This window comes from Wickerhamomyces anomalus, assembly GCF_001661255.1.
Source record: "Wickerhamomyces anomalus NRRL Y-366-8 unplaced genomic scaffold WICANscaffold_3, whole genome shotgun sequence".
NCBI classification, from domain to species: Eukaryota; Fungi; Ascomycota; class Saccharomycetes; order Phaffomycetales; family Wickerhamomycetaceae; genus Hansenula; species Hansenula anomala.
The window spans coordinates 1379043-1402506 of record NW_017567112.1 but is presented as its reverse complement, the minus strand read 5'-3'; the positions used below and the strand labels follow the sequence as shown (position 1 = coordinate 1402506).

General features: G+C 33.8%; 9 protein-coding genes across 9 annotated transcripts; 5 read left to right on the top strand and 4 right to left on the bottom strand.

The window, feature by feature from the left end:
- Window positions 1–118: 118 nt before the first annotated feature.
- Window positions 119–2263, bottom strand: JHD2 (histone demethylase; the record flags this gene model as incomplete). Its single annotated transcript, XM_019185650.1, has 1 exon — window positions 119–2263. The coding sequence occupies one exon, from the start codon at window positions 2261–2263 to the stop codon at window positions 119–121; it is 2145 nt and encodes a 714-aa protein (XP_019039370.1).
- Window positions 2264–2521: 258 nt separating this feature from the next.
- Window positions 2522–3803, top strand: PRO3 (pyrroline-5-carboxylate reductase; the record flags this gene model as incomplete). Its single annotated transcript, XM_019182725.1, has 1 exon — window positions 2522–3803. Exon 1 carries the CDS (start codon window positions 2955–2957, stop codon window positions 3801–3803), a length of 849 nt encoding a protein of 282 aa, XP_019039369.1. The 5' UTR covers window positions 2522–2954.
- A 329-nt stretch (window positions 3804–4132) lies between these two features.
- On the top strand, window positions 4133–6119 carry ATP2 (F1F0 ATP synthase subunit beta; the record flags this gene model as incomplete). The annotated part of the gene is made up of 2 exons (XM_019185649.1): window positions 4133–4248; window positions 4721–6119. The coding sequence occupies 2 exons, from the start codon at window positions 4133–4135 to the stop codon at window positions 6117–6119; spliced, it is 1515 nt and encodes a 504-aa protein (XP_019039368.1).
- A 661-nt stretch (window positions 6120–6780) lies between these two features.
- WICANDRAFT_29993 (uncharacterized protein) lies at window positions 6781–7539 on the top strand (the record flags this gene model as incomplete). The annotated part of the gene is made up of 1 exon (XM_019181676.1): window positions 6781–7539. One exon carries the CDS (start codon window positions 6781–6783, stop codon window positions 7537–7539), a length of 759 nt encoding a protein of 252 aa, XP_019039367.1.
- A 1395-nt stretch (window positions 7540–8934) lies between these two features.
- On the bottom strand, window positions 8935–10563 carry WICANDRAFT_78776 (uncharacterized protein; the record flags this gene model as incomplete). Its single annotated transcript, XM_019184787.1, has 1 exon — window positions 8935–10563. The coding sequence occupies one exon, from the start codon at window positions 10561–10563 to the stop codon at window positions 8935–8937; it is 1629 nt and encodes a 542-aa protein (XP_019039366.1).
- A 5950-nt stretch (window positions 10564–16513) lies between these two features.
- On the top strand, window positions 16514–18424 carry ARN1 (siderophore transporter; the record flags this gene model as incomplete). The annotated part of the gene is made up of 1 exon (XM_019184786.1): window positions 16514–18424. One exon carries the CDS (start codon window positions 16514–16516, stop codon window positions 18422–18424), a length of 1911 nt encoding a protein of 636 aa, XP_019039365.1.
- Window positions 18425–18690: 266 nt separating this feature from the next.
- RPN3 (proteasome regulatory particle lid subunit RPN3) lies at window positions 18691–20109 on the top strand (the record flags this gene model as incomplete). Its single annotated transcript, XM_019181834.1, has 1 exon — window positions 18691–20109. One exon carries the CDS (start codon window positions 18691–18693, stop codon window positions 20107–20109), a length of 1419 nt encoding a protein of 472 aa, XP_019039364.1.
- An 85-nt stretch (window positions 20110–20194) lies between these two features.
- Window positions 20195–21022, bottom strand: SWP1 (dolichyl-diphosphooligosaccharide-protein glycotransferase; the record flags this gene model as incomplete). Its single annotated transcript, XM_019184785.1, has 1 exon — window positions 20195–21022. One exon carries the CDS (start codon window positions 21020–21022, stop codon window positions 20195–20197), a length of 828 nt encoding a protein of 275 aa, XP_019039363.1.
- A 283-nt stretch (window positions 21023–21305) lies between these two features.
- On the bottom strand, window positions 21306–22547 carry WICANDRAFT_78772 (uncharacterized protein; the record flags this gene model as incomplete). Its single annotated transcript, XM_019184784.1, has 4 exons — window positions 21306–21923; window positions 21971–22022; window positions 22079–22347; window positions 22545–22547. The coding sequence occupies 4 exons, from the start codon at window positions 22545–22547 to the stop codon at window positions 21306–21308; spliced, it is 942 nt and encodes a 313-aa protein (XP_019039362.1).
- Window positions 22548–23464: the final 917 nt, after the last annotated feature.

Here is a 23464-nt window from a genome sequence, read left to right as displayed (position 1 = left end):
ACTATTACAGGAGGAAGTAACAGCAGTCCAATCATCCCTACCCAAACAACTTACAATCAGTGACTTAATCCAACAAAATAATACAATTAACAAACTAAAAATTTCCCAAAATCAAATCTTAAACCTTTCCCAAAGTTGCTTCAGCATCAATAATCAATTGTTTAACAATTTCTTTATCCTTAACCTGGAAAAACTCATCTTTTTCTTTATTAGCATCCTTTTTCAAATAATCCTCCAAACATAACACACTTGATTTATAAACTTCACTATCCTTCATCAACTTTATTCTTTTAGAACTTCTTCTTTTAGACTCGCTTGATTCCTCAGGGGAAGATCTTGGTGATGGTAAATATCCAACTGTTTTTGGTCCTTGAGTATTGACTAATTCATAGTGTTTGACATATGCAAATGAACAAAAACCTTTACACTGTGAACATAAAACCCCATCTTCTTCAACATCTTCATCTGATCCATTCTTCTGGATCTTTATTTTCTTGTGTTTTTGAACTTTCACATCAAGTCTTTCCAATATTGTAGATTGTAAAGAATACTCATCAGTTAATCTTGGTTTCAACAATTCTAAGCATTTATGAATCAATCTTTTATCACTTGCTTCCTCATTATTAATGAAAGCTGTCAATATATTTGTAATCATTTCATAGATATCAAAAACTGAGATTTTGTCCACATTTTTCTTGTAGTTATTAGTTGCCAAAACACCAAAATCTAACCAATCAACCATTGTGAAATTAACAGCTTCATTAAAATTAAAACCAGCATTAAAACCAGCATGATAAACTCTTGGATATGTCACAACATATTCCCCTGGTTGTTGATTCGTGGTAAAACACTTGATTCCATGCTTCACAAGATCATAAGGTGAAACTAAAGTAATCAATTGATGTAAAATATCTGGTTGCTTTGCGAAAAGATCAGGTGCTAAATTTTTCATATAGCTTTCAAATTCTTCAGCAAAAACAGATGGGATTGAATACCATTTCTTTGTTGCACCCAGATGTTGATAATTTGCACTTAAAGTGTATTGATCTTCAACATGCCAACAAAACGTACTAAAAGTGTTACCGATATAAATCCATGGAATAGTCATCCCTGAGATATCAACATCTAGATAATTCAAAAGTGAACTTTTATCAAACGGTAGATTGTTTAAATTCATTGGATGTTGTGCATATGAATTATACTGTTCCTTGTTGAGTGTTTGAGACTTGGGTATGTATTCTCTTGTTGGGAATCCAGAGACTTCACCTTTTTTCAAATTATGAATGTCAGCACCATAATTCACTTTCAATTCATTGTCAATATCATCCACCAGTCCCCAAAACATTTGTTCTAAAACATTTATGCCTGGTTTATGTCCCTTAAAATAATCCTTGTCAAAATCATCTGATAAGCTCTTGAAGTCTTCCAATGAATATCTAATTGACGAGTCCTTGAAGCCATAATACCCATTTCCAATAACACAATTGTCACAATACCAATTATCATTGGGAATCTTGCTCAATGGGGGTGAAAGGCATTGTCTATGGAAAGGCTTATCACAAGAATCACACAGAAGAGTATTATCTGGGTCATCATTTTTTTTGCAAACAAGACAAGCACCTTCATCACTTTCATTATCAGATTCACTGTCAGATTCATGGTCACTCAATAATGAAGTTGGATATTTTTCCTCGATCAAAGTGTTTGTAAACTCGGGTTTCTGGCTCAAAAAATCAAAATAATCTCTCATTTTACCAACATACATATGCTGTAGTAAGGGTATAATAACTTTGAAATGTAGTGACAATGCGTTCCAAAGATTTGAATCATTAAGTATTATATGGCTTGATAGATTTGGTAATGTTTTCCCAGAATACTTATTTGGTTCCAAATTTTTGTAATATTTCACAACTTCAATGAAAAAATCATAATAATGGACTTTAGCACCTTGGAATTCTTCAAAACTTTCCCTTGGTAATGGTTTCCTATTCATCTTGTTGAAATTCAACAACTGTTTGAAAAAGAACAATCTGCATCTATTCACAATATTCAACTCTTTCAATTTCTGTACTCTTGGAACAAATGAGAATCTGGACTCATTTATAGACAATGGAGGCTTGAAACTTGAAGGGGGGACAATCTTCACCATACCATATTCAACACCAAGTTTAGCAATTGCCGGGGTGGAAAGATATTCAATTGGATTTCTGAATTCTTCATCAGAAGGATACAACGCTGGAACTTCCGGTAATTGTGTAGTCATCTTAACTTAGCTTTAGATAATAGACTGAGAACCAATATAAGGCACAAATAGTTAATAATTCACCAATTTTGAGAATTTCATGTAACACCAGCACACAAAGCACAAAAACCGACAATTAGCAACCGAATTGTTCGAAAATAGTTGGAAAAGCAGTTGAAAAAAGCAGTAGTAAAAGTTATCAAAGCTTTTGAGCACAAAGCAGCAATCCGTCAAAGGTAATAACAAGCTATTGTAACAATTTTTTTTCACAATATTGGGGGAAAAAGGTGAACTTTTGCAAAGTACTAAAATCCTAATCTCAGCTCATGATTTTTGGGTATCTGTCAGGGGACACAGTGTCATAAAGGCGCTTGTCATTAGACTTCCTAAACCGGCAAAAACATCAAGGGAAAAGCAATTGTTTGGTAGTAAAAATTAAATGAGCTCAATATCTCAATAAATTTATAGCAACATATGGCCTTAAAATCGTATACATCCCATTTAAATCCCAATGTTTATCAAGTTTAAAGTGGTTTAAATTTTCCGTCAAAGTTACCCCCAACTCCAAGATGCAAAACAGATTCGCGGATCGTCAAAAATGAATCATTTTGGAATCGCGGAGTTGGAAATCCAACGACCAGTTCACGATAAAACGAATAGTTTTAATTTTAGTTCAATTGTTTTTTGATTTAGCTATTTATTTTAAATAGTCATGTCCTACAAAAAAGGCGAAGCCTACACTTTGACCATTTTGGGTGCTGGTACCATTGGTCAAGCTCTTTTATCAGCTTATCTAGCATCTGAAAAAGCTGAAGCAGCACCATCCAAAATCATTGCATGTGTTAGATCAGAAGAATCAGCAAAGAAATTAGAGACCCAATACTCCAGTGCATCATCTATTCAATTTGAAACCAGTTTTGGTGAGGAATCCAACAATAAGGCTGTTGAAGAAGCTGCTGTTGTGGTCATTGGTACTAAACCATATATTACAGAAGCTGCCCTAAGTCCAGTCAAAGACAAATTACAAGGGAAATTATTGATATCCATGGTTGCAGGATGGACAATTGAACAATTTCAAACATACTCTAGTAAAATCAGTAGAGTTATGACAAACACACCAGCTAAATATCAGTATGGTACTGCTGTTATTGCCAACTCTTCAGATATCACCGAGGATGAACGTCAATTGATCCTAGAATTAGTTTCACCAATTGGTAAAGTTGTTGAATTGCCTGAAAAGAATATGGATGCAGCTACTGCTTTAGTTGGTAGTGGTCCAGCATTCGTGTTGAGTATGTTGGAAGGTTTAGTAGAAAGTGGTATAAGTCTTGGGATCCCATTCAAAGAATCCTTGGAATGCTCCATCAAAGTCATGGAGGGTACTGCAAAGATGGTTGAATTATCAGGCACACATCCTGGTGAATTGAAACACAAGGTGTGTACTCCTGGGGGAACCACTATTGCCGGTTTAGTTGAGATGGAGAGCCAAGGTGTGAAGTCTGGTATCATCAAAGGTGTCCAAGCTGCAGCACATAGAGCCAGTGAACTAGGAAAGAAGTAGAAATATGAAGAACTAGTGTTGATTGAGTTGAATTTGTAGAGATGTATTCATATACTAATAATATATATCACATGACCAGTCACGTGCCTACCCTAGTATCCCACCCGGGTAACACCCCCTGTGCTGCCTCGCCCAACTTCTTCATCCAATCGAATTCGTCGTGGATTTTCATTGGACTGTCCAGCGAATTCTCGATCATCCCTTTAAAAAATTTGTTCAGTTTCTCACTTTTCCAACCTTTCCAAGTACTAAAACACAACAGGAATTAACTAACTCCTTCTATTGAATTCAACTCGAATCCATAAAGTTCAGTTATTCTTTATTACAATATGGTCTTACCAAGATTATACAACGCTGCCTCAAAAGCTGCTTTCAAAGCTGCTAAGAGTCAATTGGTTTTCAACAGAGGTTTAGCTACTTCTCCAGCTTCTACTGGTAAAGTTAGGTAAGTTAAGATTAAAACAAATAAAGCAATCATGATTTGGATCTGAAATCAATTGCATTATCCAATTGAGTCAATGGATATTCATTCTATACTTGATTAGAGATCAATTGGTTGTTGTTGGTTGTTGTTGAGATTTATTGGGATCAAGGGGCAAGGGGTGTTTTTCAAAGTGAACATTGGCCATCAAATCAAAACAAGAAAAGTACAATTGAACAAGATCATTACAAAGACCATTTACTGCCTCAATTGATTCGTTTACTCAATTGAAGTTTTTGTCGGTTTGAATTGTTTTTGTTGACCGTGTTTTTGTTTTTAACCCTTTTTCACCTTTTTTTTTGCTGAACGATCCCGAGCTTTTTTTTTCAACATCCTCGAGGAAAAAAAACTTCAACAACCAAAACAACATCAACAAGGTCCCTGCAATGATTGTTTCTTATTCTATTATGAAAATATACTAACTAAATTAAAATAGAGCTGTTATTGGTGCTATTGTCGATGTCCAATTCGAACAAGGTAACTTACCAGCTATCTTGAATGCTTTAGAAATCAAAACCCCAAGTGGTACTCCATTAGTTTTAGAAGTTGCTCAACATTTAGGTGAAAACACTGTCAGAACTATTGCTATGGATGGTACTGAAGGTTTAGTTCGTGGTGAACAAGTTACTGATACTGGTTCTCCAATCACTGTCCCAGTTGGTCGTGAAACTTTAGGTCGTATTATCAACGTTGTTGGTGAACCAATTGATGAACGTGGTCCAATTAACACCAAACAAAGAAACCCAATTCACGCTGAACCACCTTCATTCAGTGAACAATCAACTGCTGCTGAAGTTTTAGAAACTGGTATCAAAGTTGTTGATTTATTAGCTCCATACGCTAGAGGTGGTAAAATTGGTTTATTCGGTGGTGCCGGTGTCGGTAAAACTGTCTTTATCCAAGAATTGATTAACAACATTGCTAAAGCTCATGGTGGTTTCTCAGTTTTCACCGGTGTTGGTGAAAGAACCAGAGAAGGTAACGATTTATACCGTGAAATGAAAGAAACTGGTGTTATTAACTTGGAAGGTGATTCTAAGGTCGCTTTAGTTTTCGGTCAAATGAATGAACCACCAGGTGCTAGAGCTCGTGTTGCTTTAACTGGTTTGACCATTGCTGAATACTTCAGAGATGAAGAAGGTCAAGATGTCTTGTTATTCGTTGATAACATTTTCAGATTCACCCAAGCCGGTTCTGAAGTTTCTGCCTTATTAGGTCGTATTCCATCTGCTGTCGGTTATCAACCAACTTTAGCAACTGATATGGGTTTGTTACAAGAACGTATTACCACCACACAAAAAGGTTCAGTTACTTCTGTCCAAGCTGTTTATGTCCCAGCTGATGATTTAACAGATCCTGCTCCAGCTACCACTTTCGCCCATTTGGATGCTACTACTGTCTTGTCTCGTGGTATTTCAGAATTAGGTATCTACCCAGCTGTCGATCCATTAGATTCTAAATCAAGATTATTAGATGCTTCAGTTGTTGGTCAAGAACATTATGATGTTGCTACCAACGTTCAACAAACTTTACAAGCTTACAAATCTTTACAAGATATTATTGCTATTTTAGGTATGGATGAATTGTCTGAACAAGATAAATTGACTGTCGAAAGAGCAAGAAAAATCCAAAGATTCTTATCTCAACCATTTGCTGTTGCCGAAGTTTTCACTGGTATCCCAGGTAGATTGGTTAGATTAAAAGACACTATCAAATCATTCAAAGATGTTTTGGAAGGTAAATATGATCACTTACCAGAAAATGCTTTCTATATGGTTGGTGGTATTGAAGATGTTGTTGCTAAAGCTGAAAAATTAGCTTCTGAAGCTAAATAGATGAATTGAAAAAGAATATTTGTTTGAATATTTGCTTAAATCTAGTTCTCTTCGAAAGAGAAAATTGTTTTTATCCATATTCCATCATCATATTATGATTTTATAAATTATTATTATTTTTTTTTTAATTCGTTTATGAAGAAAAAAAAGTTTTTGCAATCAATGAAACAAGAAAAATTAACACACATACACATTCCAAATTTAAAGAGTCATATAACAAAGTAAAAAAATGAAATAAATGTTTAGATAATGTTTTAGAATTTAGTTCTCAATCGACTAGGTAAGCTATATCTCACTCAATTTGTAAAAGAATCTGTCTTTCTTTTATGAAACATTAAATTTAATAAAAGAGCATAATGATCTTAACAAAACTCCAATCACTGATTGCAACTCATAAATCATAGTGTTGAACACTATTTCATTTTGCCGATTATCAAACGTTTGTGGTTTCTAACTTTAGATTTCGCGATATGTCTATCAAATTTCCAAAAGCCGCATTCTATATGAAAGAAGAACAAAGAACGATGAGATCTATTAATAATAAAATCTAGTGTACCGGATTGGAAGCTTAAAAATGTCAAAAACTCATACTTGTTCTCTTTTTTCAAATCTTTGTTTCCATGGTTATATTGGTTGAGACATAAACCCACATTATAACTAAATGACGTCTTTCCAAGATAGAGAATTCCCTAATGCATTGATTTTGTTTGATGCTGACAATTGTTTAACACTTCCTGAAAAGCCGGTCTGTGAGGAGCTAAAGATGTTACTATGTCAACTAAGAATAAAAGTGGCCATTGGATTTGTGAGTGGTAGTGATTTAAGTGTACAAGTTGAACATTTGGGACCAACCATTTTAAAAGATTTTGATTTTTGCTTCAGTGAGAATGGGTTGGTTGCTTATAAACTTGGTCAATTGATCTCTTCCCAATCTTTTATTAGTTGGATCGGCGATGAAAATTATAATGAGTTGGTCAGTTTCATTTTGAGTTATTTAGCACATCTAGATCTTCCAAAGAGACGTGGAACCTTTATTGAATTTAGCAATGGAATGATTAAGGTATCACCAATTGGCAAAAATTCTACGATAGAAGAAAGAATTGAATTTGAAAGACATGATAAAGAGTTTCTCATAAGAGAAAGTTTTATTAAAGCATTGCAAGCAAAATTTCAAAGTCTTGGTTTATCCTATTTAATTAGTGGATCAATCTCATTCGACATCTTTCCCAGTGGTTGGGACAAAAGCTATGCTTTAAGACATCTTGAGAATGAAGGGTTTGATGAAGTTTATTTCTTTGGTGATAAGTGTATTAAATGTGATAATTCTTGGACTTTTGGTGATTCAGGAATCATTCACTGCCCTGTCCAAGGGCCAGAAGATACATTTATCAAACTACGAGACATTTTCCAGGGCTTATAATTAACTTAGAGGATACAGTTAGAGTTATAATGATTGATTAATGTCGACAGCTGGAGCTTAAAAGCTAGGTGTTTTTTTTAAATATATAAATATTTATTAATATTTATTTTATTTTTAATATTAATTAATTATTTATTTTATATTAGACGTCGTAATTAATATCATATTAAATTTGATATTGAACATCTTGGATGAGGATTAATGCAATTAATTATTATATATTTATTACGCACGAGCCGCTTGCAGGTTTGTATACAAGGCTTCTCGTTATTAATATAAATCAAATTAAATAATTAGAAAAAAATCATGACTACGTCTAATTATTATAGTATTATAAGTATTAATCGAACTTCCGGCCGCGTGGACCTAGACTAGAATAGGTTTCTCAGTTGGCTGATCAGAAGGATATTATAAGGTCGAAGCCTGAATTATTTCAACAATATAGAGAGAAGCCTGCAATATTCCAAGCGGTTCGTGCGTAAATATATAATTTGCGCCATAATTCCTCATGATGATCATCGGCCATGAATTAGTTGATCATATTAATCATGAAATTATACATTTATAATTAGACGACGTCGTACTTATATACAGCTATATAATATTTATTAAAATTAATTATTAAATTAAAAAAAAACATGTACTGCTGGCCGCTACTTAATTTTAATCCAAATATTATATATATCAAAACTATTAAGCTAGCTAGTGTACATGGTCGACAATATTCACGTCGCTAAGTGAATATAATAAATAAATATCATGAGCGCCTGATCATCATGAGCTGCTGATATTGTATATAGCGGTCAGGTGTTAGTTTAGCGTTCGTTGTCTTAGCCTTAGCTAAGTTGCAACTTGAATTCTCAACATAGAATAGGGAAAATTTGTAAAATTACCCAGTAATTTGAAGTGGTTTTGATATAATCAGATCTCAAGTCTGCCATTTGTTTCGGTCGAACAAGACATCATGAAAAAAATCGCGAATTAATTAATACAACAAATTCCTTTGTTTGTTATGATATCGCTGTACGATATGTAGCAGTATATGCTTTGAATTAATAGTCAGAATACCAAGCTGTATTAATAAAGTCTAAAGAATAGTAAAAGTATAAAGTGTAGAAGGAATGGTGGAAAGCCATTCCTATATAAGATGAATAGCAAAGTGTAGATCAGGTAAATCTAGTATGCATAATTAAGTAATGTATGTGTAATACTCTTTAGGGCATACTAGTATAACCTACTCTATAACATCCCCCCCCCCTTCTAGCATGGATACACCATAGACTTTCAATCAATGATAGAAAGAATTGTTGATCTTTCTGTAACATTCTAAAATGAGTGAAATATCTAAGTCCATCTTAAGTGTTTGGTCTTTATAATTTCCGAAGTATGTGTGCCTTAATATTTGGAATTGATCCACAATTGTGGAAGATAGTTTTCGTTTTGGATGTTAGATTGCCATTCTTTGTCAATAGATTCGTATCCTTGGAAAGCTTCTTCATCTTTATAGATCTCCGATTCAGCAATTTTTGATTGTAGGTTTGAGCTTACAACGTCATTCTCAATAGTACCTTCTGAGGTTGTGGACATAGTATCGTCAGCGACAATAGCTTCCCATAATTGTTCTGCTAACTTCTCATTAATGACTTTACCATCTGAACATATGATCTCAGTATCTAATGATTGCCTTGACAGATTTTCCTTATGTTGATACCTATCCTTCACTCGCCGGACGACTTCTTTGCTAAAGACTGTAAGCCTAGTGTGGTATATTCTGTGGTGTTGGATTCTTTCTGGTTCATTAGTAACTGATGACGGTGTAGAACTTTGAGTTATAACATTACCATTGCCATCATTTCTGTTTTCTAAACTATAAGAGCCTCTTGGTTGATCAGTATTAGCTTCCTCTTTAACGGTTGCCTGCTCTTTTGCAAAAGGTTCAGGTTGTTGGACTTGATGTGCTTTTGGACGTCTTGAGATGCAATGTTGTTTCAATTGAAGTTCATTGAATTGTGATAGTAACTGCTCAGCAAATTCATTTATATCTAAGCTTGTCAGCTTGGCTCTAAGTTGTTCCAATAATGCTTTTTCTTTGAGTGTTCTTAAACAACCAATGGTCAATAAGGCAGAAAGCAACCTAGTGCTGTCCAAGTAAGATAAATAATAAGCTTCAGATAGTTTAACTAAAAACAACTTGAATTCTTCAACTGTATAAACCGGCTCATGTGTCAATAATTGATTAACTGCATCCTCACGATGTTGGTTAAATTCTTTTGTATGAACGCTGAATGATAGGATAAAATCTTTAGCTTGGTGAAATGATTGGAATTCTCTGTCTTCCAATTCATTTAGGACCTGAGCATTTGAGCCTTCACCAGCCGCTCTGAATACCGCATCAATGAAGCTGTCGTTGTTGAATTGTTTGTGTTTTGTTGCTGTTGAGACTTTTTTCCACACAGTTGCTCTATCACCATTCAATGTTATTGTTGGAATGAAGTATCTAATTGGTTTTCTGCGAGATTGTGCTTGATTCGTTCTATTGAACTGGAAAAATGATCTGTCAAATAAAGTGGATGAGTTATTTGCCACTTGAGTAATCTGCTTGTTGTGATTGTGAACGTGAACATCAACTTTCACCTGTTTATTTGATTTTCTTGATTTAACTCCGAATCTGAATAAGCACCAGCTTCCAATTAGTGTTACCACAGTAAGTTCTCTGATAGATAAAGGCAGTATTGAAAAAGTTTGATGCGTTTTTCCAATGATGTTACCTCCAGTGCTCAGCAGCTTGAAAGAATGGTTGATGATGATGGCTGCCGTCGCAATATATGGTGAAATTGCTGAAATGGCCAATTTGAATGATGCGTAAAACATGTTAACCCATGAGTTGATGATTTGATAAAAAACTTCAACAGGAGCATCTGGTGAAGGAGTACCTAACGTCGAACCTTCCACAGGCCCTGGAGAATGAAAAAAAATGTTAAGCACCATGTTTAACATTTCAATTAATTTTGGTACGACCTCCATGTTATGATATCGCTGTACGATATGTAGCAGTATATGCTTTGAATTAATAGTCAGAATACCAAGCTGTATTAATAAAGTCTAAAGAATAGTAAAAGTATAAAGTGTAGAAGGAATGGTGGAAAGCCATTCCTATATAAGATGAATAGCAAAGTGTAGATCAGGTAAATCTAGTATGCATAATTAAGTAATGTATGTGTAATACTCTTTAGGGCATACTAGTATAACCTACTCTATAACATTGTTTTAACTAAACAACAAGAAAAGAATGAGCAAATTATCATACCAAAGAATGCTAAAAGAGGCTTCATTTTGAAGGTAATATTTAAGTTCTGGCTTGCGAGCCCTTTGGAGGATTGTTCCGGAAGATAAGTGCCTCATATAGTGCTGGTATACGTGCGTTTGTCCATGTTGTATTTACAAGTCATCATGATTCATTTGGTGTTCAATGTTCATTCGTGAGCCGTTGCCAGATCAATCTATAAGAAGACAGAGTCATTTAGAGATGACTCTTAACGAAGAAGTCAAATATTTTGTATGGTGTTTTCCACAGAGTCACAAAAAGCTCAGAATTGATGATTTTGTGAAGTTCAACTTTCAATTTTTGAGAAATCAGACTCAGATTTCATAGAGATACAGATACAAAGTGGATGATGTCATCGCTATCATTGACACCGCTACTCAAGTGTTACAAGTTCTTTGTGTTGTTAAACACAAAAATCGTGGTACAAAAACGAATCCCAAGTTACACAAAGTGATGTCTTTGTGTCAAAATCGATTTTGTGTAAACAGTGTTTTTTTTTTTGTGTCAGCAACGGTTTTTGTAACCAGATTAATTTAAATCTGCTACTAAACTTTGTTTTTGTGTCAAGAGTTACAAAAGGAAAATTGATCGTAATATGAGTTGTATGTCTGGTTTTGTGTCACAGTTACTATTGTTTTCAACAATAAACTGTTTGGTTTTTGTGTCTGGAGTTACAAAAAGACTATGTAAAGTGTTTCTGTGGCAGAAGGCCCCAAAAACTATTTAGATAGCACTAAATCCCCAATTCGTTTATCCATCTACCATTCACTTTAGATCCTCATCTTTTATCATTCCTCATCAGGTATTCATCACGTTGGTTCATTGGCTGGTTGTTTGGTTTCCCATATGTTGTTGGTTTCATCTTCCATTGTTGGTGGTTGCTGCTTTCTATTCCAGAGGCTTGTTTGAAATTAGGGTTATTCACTGTGTTTGGCTTTGATTGGTTGGTACTAGGGACTTGGGTAACTTTGAGTTCGCTGCTTATATTCTTTTTTGAAGGTTCTTGAAACTTGTTTTCTTTAACTGGATAATTAATCATTTGATGGATCTGATTTTCAATACGCCACCTTTGATTTATCAAAGTTTGAATTTCGTTGAAGTCTTTTGAAGGTATGACCCTTACTCTTAACCTCCCATTATAAGTCTGGATGATTGGTCTGGATGATTTGATTTTGAAGTTTTGAACATTTGTGAGATTCTGAGATTTCAATGATTCAATTTAAGGATTTATTCATTCTGCCTTCCAAGATTAGCCTGCACATACTCCTAGTGATAATTCTTTGGGATGACAAGTGCTCCTAGGGCTGTTTTTGGTTTTTGGTTTGTTGTTGATGATGAGTTGTGTTGCTGTTCAATTTGCCAGGTTGTTTCTTGCTCATTTACTTTTGGTGTTTCATTCATGTTTCAGACTTTGATGATGATGATAGTTTATTTTCATGTTTTGTTGAATCCAATACGAGGTTTTATCCAGTGCAATTCATTACCGTACTTTGGATCCATCTTCTGATGTTACTTTTGATGTTGCTGTTGATTCATTTTGTTTTCCAGTTGGTTTTGCTTCTCAGTTGGTTTACCTGATGTGTTTTCTTCTTGTTGTTTTGAACTTTTCAAGTTGATGGTTCTTTTGTTGTTGCCAATGTTGTTGTTGAAGCTTCATTTGTCACTGGTTTCTCGTTGATTAGGGCCCAATCAACTTTAATAGAGTAAATCCAGGTTCTTTCTAAGAATAGTTTGACATTTGAAGATTGGTGGATTTTGATTTCCATTTGTTGTGCCTTTTTGTTTGATCCTAGTGTTGTTTCATTGGCATTTGACCTGGTTTGTTGTTTGAGTTGTTGTTCCTATGCTATTCATTCATTTGTCCCTGTTGTTTCATTTTGAGTTTCCATTTGTTCTTTTGTTGTTCCAGTTGTTGTTGTTCATTCTTTTGTTCATGTGATACATTATTGTTGTTTCACTTTCCAGTTGTTGATCTCCATTGTTGTTCCATTTGTTCCAGTTTTTTTCTATCTTTGTTCAAGTTGTCGTTCCATTTGTTGTTGTACATTGTTTTGTTCATTTTATCCATCGTTTTGTTCGTTGTCCCAGTTGTTCCATTTTTGATGTCCATTTGTTGATCCATTTGATTTCAGTTGTTGTTTTATTTCATGTCCTATTGTTGTCCCCAGTGTTGTTCCATTTCCTCTGTTGTTTTTTCCATCTTTATTTCTGTTGTTGATTCCATCTTTGTTCCATCTTTATTCCATTTGTTGTTGTCCATTTGTTATTGTTGTTACTCATGATTTTGTCCATTTGATCTGTTTTTGCCCTTTCAAGTTCCAGTTGTTGTTCCATTGTTGTTCCAAGTGTTGTTCCATTTTTTGATCACCATTGTTGTTCCCATTGTTGTTTGATCTTTGTTCCATCTGTTCTTTCCATTTGTTGTTCCAGTTGTTGCTGTTCAATCTTTCGTCCATGTGATATATTGTTGTCGTTTCATTTCCCAGGTGTTGTTCCATTTGCTGTTTCCATTGTTATTTTAGTTGTGTTTCCATCAGTGTTCCATTTGATCCATTATTATCAATCCATGTTCCAGTTGTTGTCCCCTGTTTTGATCTCCATTGTTGTTCCATTGTGTTGTTCCATTTATTCTGTTGTCTTTTTCCATTTATTGTTCTAGTTGTTTTCCCCATTTGTTGTTCCATTTGTTGTTGTGTTCGTTGATTTGTCCATTTGATCTATTATGTTCCAGTTGTTGTTCCATTTTTGGTTCTCCATTGTTTTTCCAGTTTTTTTATTTCATCTTTGTTCCTTTTGTTGTTTCCATCTTTGTTCCTTTTGTTGTTTCCATTGTTGTTTCATGTTCCAGTTATTGTTCCATCTGTTGCCCATTTGGGTTTTCCGTTCTTAGAGTTGCTGTTGTTCAGTTTTTGATTTTTGTTGTTCCCATTGTTATTCCAAGTTTTGTTCCAATTGTTGTGTCATGTGTTGTTTTATTTGTTCCATTAGTTTGTTGACTTTTTTCCAATTGTGGTTTGCTGGTGGGTTTCCAAGCTGATCTTGTTGTGATATTTTCCTGTTGTTGTTGTTGTTGTTGTGTTGTTGTTGCTGTTGCCATTTGGATGTGTGCTTTATCGGTGTTGACGCTTTTTTCATGCTTTGGTTTTGTTTCAGGTGTTCCATGTTGTTTTGTTGTTGTGTTCCAGTCCAGTTGAGGATTCATGGTTGATGTTTGGTAGTTGATAGTTGATTGATTGATTGATTGTCTCTGGTTTCTACATTGTTTTAGGAGTGAACAGTTTTACAGAGTAAATCCAGCTGTTTTTTTAACAGAATGACTTGAGATTGATTGATAGGAGGAGAAGATACAAGAGAGTATAAAAAAAGAGTTTTTTTATTTTGTTGTTATTATCATTGAGATTTCAATAGCATTAGGATTTCATTAGTCACTGGTTTTTCGTTGATTAGGGCCCAATCAACTTTAATAGAATAAATCCAGGTTCATTTTATGAATAGATTGACTTTTGAAGGTTGGAGGTTACTGGTTTCTACATTGTTTTAGGGGTAAGGAATTTTACAGAGTAAATCCAGGTTCGTTTATGAACAGTTTAACTTTTGACTTGATGCCTATATATTGCTAGCCATATTTCCAAAAAAGATTCTTCAAACATATGAATTTGCTTTTCAAGCTTACAATTCTTGTTGTTGATATCCAAACGAACTGGTTTGAAATCTCAAATATTTTATTCTTTCATTGGTTTTGGTAATTAAGTGGAGGGAAAGAAGGGTAGGATGGCGGGCTCTTTCTCTTCAGTATGATTTATATTGTTTATTGTTTATTAAGGATGGATGAGTTAGAGATTAATGATTATGTTGACCTGTGTTTTGTTTGTTAAGAATGTTTGTAGCTATACTTGATTAATTGACGTTGTATTAGTTGTTGTTAACTTCAGTTTTGGGTAGAGACCATTAAATATGAAGGACTATGTATTGAAACCAAGAGATATCGGTACATATTTACAAGTCGGAGAAACCAGTGATTCAATATGTTGAGCCATGTGTATTTGGATGGTGCTTTATTGTCTTTTGCAGCGGACATGAAGTGAAGTGAAAATGCTTAAACAGGTTGCAGAAATCATTATTTTTGAAGGGCGGAGCTAGTTGGAAATGAAAATTATTTCTCCTAGTTTAGTTATATCATATATGTGCTCATGATTAGATACATCCTAGGGTGTTGAATTGAAAAGAAGGCATTGCACATACTTTTGAAGTTCAAAAGCCGGACGGAGTATACCTTAGAACAGCAGAATTAAGTGATGAAGGTGAATAAGGATCCAGAGAGTACATTAGCTGACTTTGGAAGAGAAGAATGTGAGTTAAAAGTGTTGCAATTGGATCCATTCAATCAGGGTCCAAGATCTTGAACAGAGATTTTGAGATGATCTCGATAATCTAGGATCTCGAAGGGTGAATGTTAATTATGTCCCACAAGGCCACACCAAAAGGCTTTTAAGCAGAGCTGCTAATTATTAATCCATGAATACCACAACTATAGACTGATACCCTAGGGCCTCTTCTTTATACACTGCCAGATCCAGCTTACACTCTGCTAACCTTTAAATACTCCTGCCCACTGCCAGCCCATGGACGGATTTAGACGTTTCCTAACGGAGCAAAGTCCTGTCTGGAGATGCTCGTCGCTTTACAGTTTGAAGCAAGAAAAAAAAATTTTCACCTTGAGCCTTGAGCCAATGAGACATTCAAATTCAAACTCTTGATAATATTTTCATGCGTTAAGCTTTAATTGACAATCTGAAATCTCATTGACGTTCACTGTGGTTAACTTTTCTTACCGTGGAGCTGGCTAATTGCTTATGAATCTTTTTATTTTTCACCCATGACCAAATAAATAATTGCTCTTTCTACGTTTAAAAGGTACTGAAAATAAACTTTTCGCAAGTTCAACTCTAGTAATGAAATCTTTCAAAAGGGCATCAACCAACTCATTCGGTCCCCTTTGTAGTCAAGCTCTTTGGTAGATGCGGGTAGGATAATGGATTATGTATTTTGGGCTCTTTGGGCCTCGTGAAGAAGATGAAGACGTTGTGCCAAAAACGAAAATTTCCCGTATAGTGCATTCCATTGCGTTTAAGAGAAATGAAGTTACATACGACGATTTCTTGAGGTTCAGTCGAAGAGAAGCAATTCATATTAATGCTGATCAGTTGTAATTTGTGTATCTTCAAAAGTTCAGGTGTTTTCAAGGATTTGTACGTTCTTTAACAGAGAATGGGCTTAATTTGATGGAAAAGATAACTGTAAAGCAAAGTGTTTCATTCCGACAATAGCTAGCCAATTGAATCCATTTATACCTAGTCATTCTACTATTCAACAAACAGTCAAAGCAGGCCAAGGAATGGCCAACTTGAGCCCTCTTCTTTCAGCAATTTGTTCAAAGTGTATACAATTTCTGTGTATGTATCGGCAATCCAGATGGAATAGATTACAGCAGGAAAAAGAAAAGAGTCTTTGCTCATCCGTTTCTGCAAAAGATTTTTCACACTGATGAAGCAGATAATTTGATGCCCCCATATATAAGCGTCCTACAATCCTTGAATTCTTTATTTCACCTTAATTATCTATTCAATCACTGGAGGTGCTATTTAAAAAATGTCAACTTCGGCAACTGACAAAGCTGGTAACCCAGAACCTCAAATCGTTCGTGAATTGAGTTCTGAAAACATCAATAACCAAAATACCACCAATAATAACTATTCACCAGATGAAGAAAAATCAACTGGTTTATACAATGATGAATCTGCTAGTCAAAACAAAACATTGGATGATTATTCAGGTACAAAGCAAATCGCTTTAAGAAAAGCTGAAATCTTGGCTGATCAATATAATTCAATCACATATAGAATCATTTTATTATTCAGTGCCTTTTTAATTGGTTATGGTTATGGGTTAGATTCAAACATTCGTTATGTTTATACAGGTTATGCCTCAAGTTCATATTCTACACATTCTTTGATTTCAACAATTGGTGTTGTTAATGCTGTTATCGGTGCTGCTTCACAAATTGTTTATGCAAGATTATCAGATGTTTTCGGTCGTTTAGAATTGTTATTAGTCTCTGTTGTTTTCTATGTCGTGGGTACTATTATCCAATCCCAGGCTCATGATATTCAGCGTTATTGTGCCGGTGCTGTCTTCTATAATTTGGGTTATGTTGGTGTTTTATTGATTGTTTATTTAATCTTGTCAGATTTTTCAAGTTTAAGATATAGATTATTTTACCAATTCGTTCCAACTTTACCTTTTATTATTAATACTTGGATCAGTGGTAATATCACTGAAAGTCTTAACCCTGTTAAACGTTGGTCTTGGGGTATTGGTATGTGGGCTTTTATTTTCCCATTAAGTGCCATCCCATTCATCTGTTGTATTTTACACATGAGATTTAAAGCTAGAAACACACCAGAATGGAGAGCTATTAAACAACAGAAAACTTTCTATCAATTGAATGGTGGCTGGAGTTTCATCAAGGAATTATACTGGAGAGTTGATATCACTGGTGTCTTGTTATTGATTGCCTTATTGGGTTGTTTATTAGTTCCATTGACTTTAGCTGGTGGGTTAAGTTCCAAATGGAAAAGTGGTAAGATTATTGGTCCTCTAGTTTTAGGTTTTGTTTTGGTTCCAATTTTCATTGCTTATGAAACTTATATTGCTAAGTTCCCATTAGCTCCTTTTAAATTATTAAAAGATCGTGGTGTTTGGGCTGCTTTGGCTATTTCAATCTTTTTCGATTTTATTTATTACATGTATGCTGATTATTTATATACTGTGTTGATTGTTGGTATGAACCAATCAGTTAAATCAGCTACAAGAATCACTTCAATTGCTTCATTCGTTAGTGTTGTTTGGTCTCCATTATTTGCACTTATTGTGGCTTATTTCAGAAGATTAAAAGGGTTTATCCTTTTAGGTACTGCATTATGGTTAGTCGGACTTGGAGTTCTTTATCATTTCAGAGGTGGTGAAGGTTCAAAAGATGGTGTTATCGGTGCTTTGGTTGTTATTGGGTTAGGTACAACTATGTTTTCATATCCAATCACTGTTTCTGTTCAAAGTGCAACAAGTCATGATAATATGGCTTTAGTTTCAGGTTTAACTTATACTTTCTACAGAATTGGTTCAGCTGCGGGTAATTCAGTTTCAGGTGCTGTTTGGACAAACATTTTACCAGGTCGTTTAGAGAAAAATTTGGCCTCTTTTAATAATGTCACATTATCTTCTTATGCTTATTCACAACCATACAGTTTCATTATTGATTACCCATGGGGTACACCTGAAAGAAGTGCTGTTGTGGAAGCTTATAAACATATCCAAAGAATGGAAACTTTGATTGCTTTATGTTTCTGTGTGTTGTTGGTTGTTTTTGCCCTATTCTTGAGAGATCCTGAATTAACTAATGAACAAGCTCATAATGATTTAGAAGAAGGTGAAATGGTTAACACCAAACACGAAGTTGATGCAGTTGCTGATTGGTTCTCAAGAAAGTTTAAGAGAAATTGAATGATACACAATCTTTTTAATAAATAATATGTTTTTTTATGTCTTTTTGGAAATGAATTTGGTTATATTGTAGTTTCTAATGGCACTTTTGAAAATGGCAGAATTACCCTTTTCGCGAAGAGAATGATTACCTAATCATGGATCTGAGCTTTTCGCGAATTTGTTGTTGTCTTCGAAAACTTGATCAATTTTGAACTTGCCACCAAAAAGTCAACATCAAGAATTCAATTCAATCACATTCAATTGAAGAAAGAACACATAATAAGATGACACAAGAGGAACAAATAGTGGTTGACAACGAACCAACTCCAGAAGAATTGGAGAAATTGACAATCTCTAAAATTGAAGCTGCTTTCCAATTAGTTTCCAAGACTGTTAAAACATTTGATCAACGTTATGTTTTCAAGACTCTTAGAGATTTGGTTTCAGTTAGAAAGCAATTAAATGCTGATGTCTTGTCATACTTGATAAATACTTATCTAAACAATCCATATAGAGAATACTTGTTGGAATTTATTGGTGGTAAAATTACAAATAGTGAGGAAAAAGGTGAAATATTACCAGAGATTAATTTTTTAATCCATTTATTGGTGCAATTTTACCTTTTAGATTCAAATCAATTGGCTAAATTAGATGAGTTGAATACTCAATATATCTTAAAGTTGATTAAAAATTACAATAGACGTTCACTAGATTTAATCAATGCTAAGATTTGGTTTTACATTGCAAGAACAAAAGAATTGATTAATGATTTAATTTCAATTAGACCTGAATTATTATTAGCATTAAGAACTTCAACAATTAAACATGATGATGAAACTTCAGGTTCTTTAATAACATTGATTTTAAGAAATTATATATTAGTTCATGATTATTCTCAAGCTTCAAATTTTATTGAAAAGATTGAATTACCAAAAAATGTTTCAAATTCAATCGAAACAAGATATTATTTCTATTTGGCAAAAATCAATTCAATTCAATTAAATTATTCAGATTCTCATGAATTTGTTATTACAGCAATTAGAAAAGCTCCACAAACTCAAAATGCTATTGGTTTTTTACAAGCTGCTTATAAATTAAATGTTTTAATTGAATTATTAACTGGTGATATTCCAGAATTGTCATTTTTCCAAAAACCTGGATTTGAAAAAGTTTTAAAACCTTATCAAGAATTAACAAAAGCTGTTAAATTGGGTGATTTGAAAATTTTCAATGAAACTTTAATCAACTATCGTGATTCATTAATTAAAGATGATAACTATAGCTTAGTTACAAGATTAAGATCAAATGTTATCAAGACAGGTATTAGAATAATTTCATTATCTTATACAAGAATTTCATTAAAAGATATATGTATAAAATTACATTTAGATAATGAATCATCAGCAGAATATATTGTTTCCAAGGCAATTAGAGATGGTGTTATTGATGCACAAATTAATCATGAAAAAGGTTATGTTGAAAGTAATGAAATTAAGAATGTTTATTCAACAAATCAACCACAAGATCAATTTAATCAACGTATTAATTTTGTTAATTCATTACATAATGATAGTGTGAAGGCAATGAGATATCCACCAAGTGTTAATAGAACAGAAAATTCAGGTAGAAGTAAAGAAATTGAAGATGATGAAGCTGAATTGATCAATGCATTACAAGAAGATTTTGATGAAGATTTCTTTTAGACTATCAAAAAGAATTATATTTTATAAATTGAATTCCTACATTATGTGTGTTTCTATATCATAATATATATTTTGTAGCAGCTTATTAACGTTTACCAGCTAATCTAAGAGATCCAACATAATTTAAAACTTTTGAACCAAAGAAAACAGTTGGACCTAATAAAACAACAACTTTTGCAATAGTTTGGAATATAGTTGAACCTAAATAATATTGGAAAAACACAAATTCATAACTAATAATTAATCCAATGAAGATGAAATGTTGGAAAATGTTACCAGTTGGGAAATTTTTCAAATTAACTAAACCTAATGAAATCCAAACACTGATTAATCCCAATAGTGTAATGATTGAGATTGTACTAAAGATTAAGGCAATTCCTGAATTGACATAAGTTGGAGGATTTTGGAAAATATGATGTATTTCAGGTAATTTACCAAATCTTTGAGGTTTTTCATAATTTTGTAAATTTTTGGAAATTAAATCTTGAGTTAATTCAATTGAACTTATTGTAGTGAAGATTGGATTAGAATCTTGGAAACCTGCAATTATAAGTTTAATTTTCAATAAAGGTGAAATCTTGAATAATGATGGTAATTTTGTGAAAATAATTGAAGTTTTAGCATTATAAACATCATTTTCTGATGTGGATTTGATGATTGGTTTTAAAGAAGTTTCAACATTATCTTCATTAACGATTTTAATAAATACTTGATCAGGTTGTTTTGTACCAATTATTTTGAAAAAAATATCCAATTTTGAATTTGTATCGTTAAATACAATTGGAACTGTTGTTTCTTCATCTTGAGAAAATGTTAATTCACGACCATTAGATTTGATGATACCTTCTGAAATTTGATAAGCTGCACTCAATGCAAAGAATGTGATCACCGATATCAAGAATTGAATCTTCATAGTGGAATTGATGGTGGATTAATGATGTGAATTGAATACGTTTTACATTCATGTTATTGATTGACGTGTTGAGAAATCGAAAAGTTCAAAGGTCCAAAAAAACGCTTCGAGGGTAAAAGTCACGTGTTGCATATAATACGAGGGTTTGAAATTTCCGCGAAAATGTTTTTTTTTATATTTTCAACTTTTATAAACTTAGCAAATACTCCAAATAACACCAAAAATAATGAAATGCAAAGACAAAATAGAACTTGAATAGTTGGAAAACAGGCAGATAATATAGTTAATCCTCATTGCTGTCAACCTCGCTATCTTTAATAGGTTGGTCATCGGTTGGACTTGGGTTTTCCTCTTGATCAACGATAGGTGTTGGTTCAACTAATGGTTCTTCAATTCCATTCTCAAGATTAGGTTCTTCATCATCATAAATAACTGGAACTGCAGAATCAGCTTGCTCAACTTGGAAATCTTGTTTTTCAACGGCAGTGGAATGTGTTTCCAATGCAGGCTTCTTTGTGAATGGATAAGTGATTAAATCATAAAGTTTATTAAATCTTTCACTCAATCTCAATGAAGGTAGGCCAAGATCTTTCCATGGAGACTGTTTAGCTTGTTGAATTTCTTCAAACCCTACTGCTGGTGGGATGTTATCAGCTAATTTTCTTAACAACTTATTCAAAAACAATACAGTATGGTTATATTTTGATGAAGCCAATTTGAAAGTTGTATAGCTTAACCCGCTAAATATCACCACTAGGCCTGAAAAGATGAATGATAAGAATAGCAAAGGTAAGATGAATACTGATGAAACAGCAGAAGCACCAACAAAGATGATTGAGAAGAAAATGAATGATACACTTGACCAAGTGAACAACATATTGGCTTGTAAAGAGTTATAAGTCTATATGAGTTAGCATGGATACGTCACTAGTTCCCTTTCACACATACTTGAGATTCTTTGACTGATTTGATCAATTGGTCTTTTGTCTGAACCGCTGAACTGAACTTGTTGTTAGACGCCCATGAACAAGGAACAGATTCAAAGCTGGTACTCACATGAAGACGGAGCTTAGTGTAGGAGAGTTGTTGATCCAGCGTAGCACGAAACTGTTGTTGCTGTCGTCCACCAAAAGAAGCCTTTCCCAGCTGAGCATTGACCTGATGGTTGTTGTCAAAGGGGGCGTGTACTTGGGCTGATTACTTTTTTGTGTGTTGATCTTGTTGTTCCCAGTTTGGCGCGGTATATAAAGAATCATGTATTGATTAGGATCAGAGAAGGGAATTGTATTGAATGGGAAGTGATTATTGTTAATTGATGGAATAGCCTAATATCAAAACAATCACCAGTTTTAATGGTATTACAACTTCTTTATGCTGAACATTATTTTACTTGTGCTTATTACGTGAAAATTCAGTCACGTGACAGTCCCACCAAATTAAAGATATTTAATGAAATTTAATTCGAGAGATCAGTTTAGTCACAGCGGCAATTCATGAGCATTCCTGGTAGAAGTAAACTTACCATTGATACTATCACAGAAAATTATATGTCCACTTTGAGGTTATGTTGATCTCTATATTGTTACTTTCCAGCAATTCTAAAGAACGTACCGGCTTATCATGCTGTTCAATTTCGATCAAATCAATAGTTAAGGTGTCTTTTTTAGGGTAGTGTCCAGCAGCCTAGAAGCGCCTCTTAATATATTGATATAATTTGTCCTTAGGTACAATTGGATATGATAAGTTGACTAGCATGTCGACTTGTATCCAGCCTATTTGTATATTAATTAATGGATCTTGTTCTTTTCTTCAACAGCGTAGTCATTTGTATTACTTATAAGCCGGTAAATATTCTATTCAATTAGCTGATCAAGAAGATATGTTTATTATTCACGTTCGATCCAGCACTAGTACTAGCTAGTAGCTGATATCTTAGGCGCACTCATGTGTAGACTCGGGAGTAATTCGAAAGAAGAACTGGCTAACTATATAAAATAATACGAAGCTTTTAACAAGCTGAAAAGAAGAACGTCTCCAGTAAGTGACTGACAGTTTGGAATATATTTTTCTTCTGAGAAGCGTCAGAAAACGACAAGCTGTACACAACGTTTCAGCAGCCTTCACATCTAACGACAGTTGCTGTGTCTCGAGAGATGAAATCTATATTAAAAAGACCAAAGATGAGATTCCCAACTTTTAATGAAAAATCTCATTGTGATGGTAGCCAGCTTGCAACTTAAATACAGCTGATATGTATGCGCTTTAAAAGTTTATGAGCCGAACCACCCATGAAGTTAACATCAGTTTAATATTTGAGCTCTCTAAAGTGCTTAAACTTAACTAGCTTCAGCATATTTCACAAATTAAAGTACCCAAACATCACCAAGCGTAATAGTCATCACATTTCAGCATTCTAATTCAATATTAAAATCATACTACCCT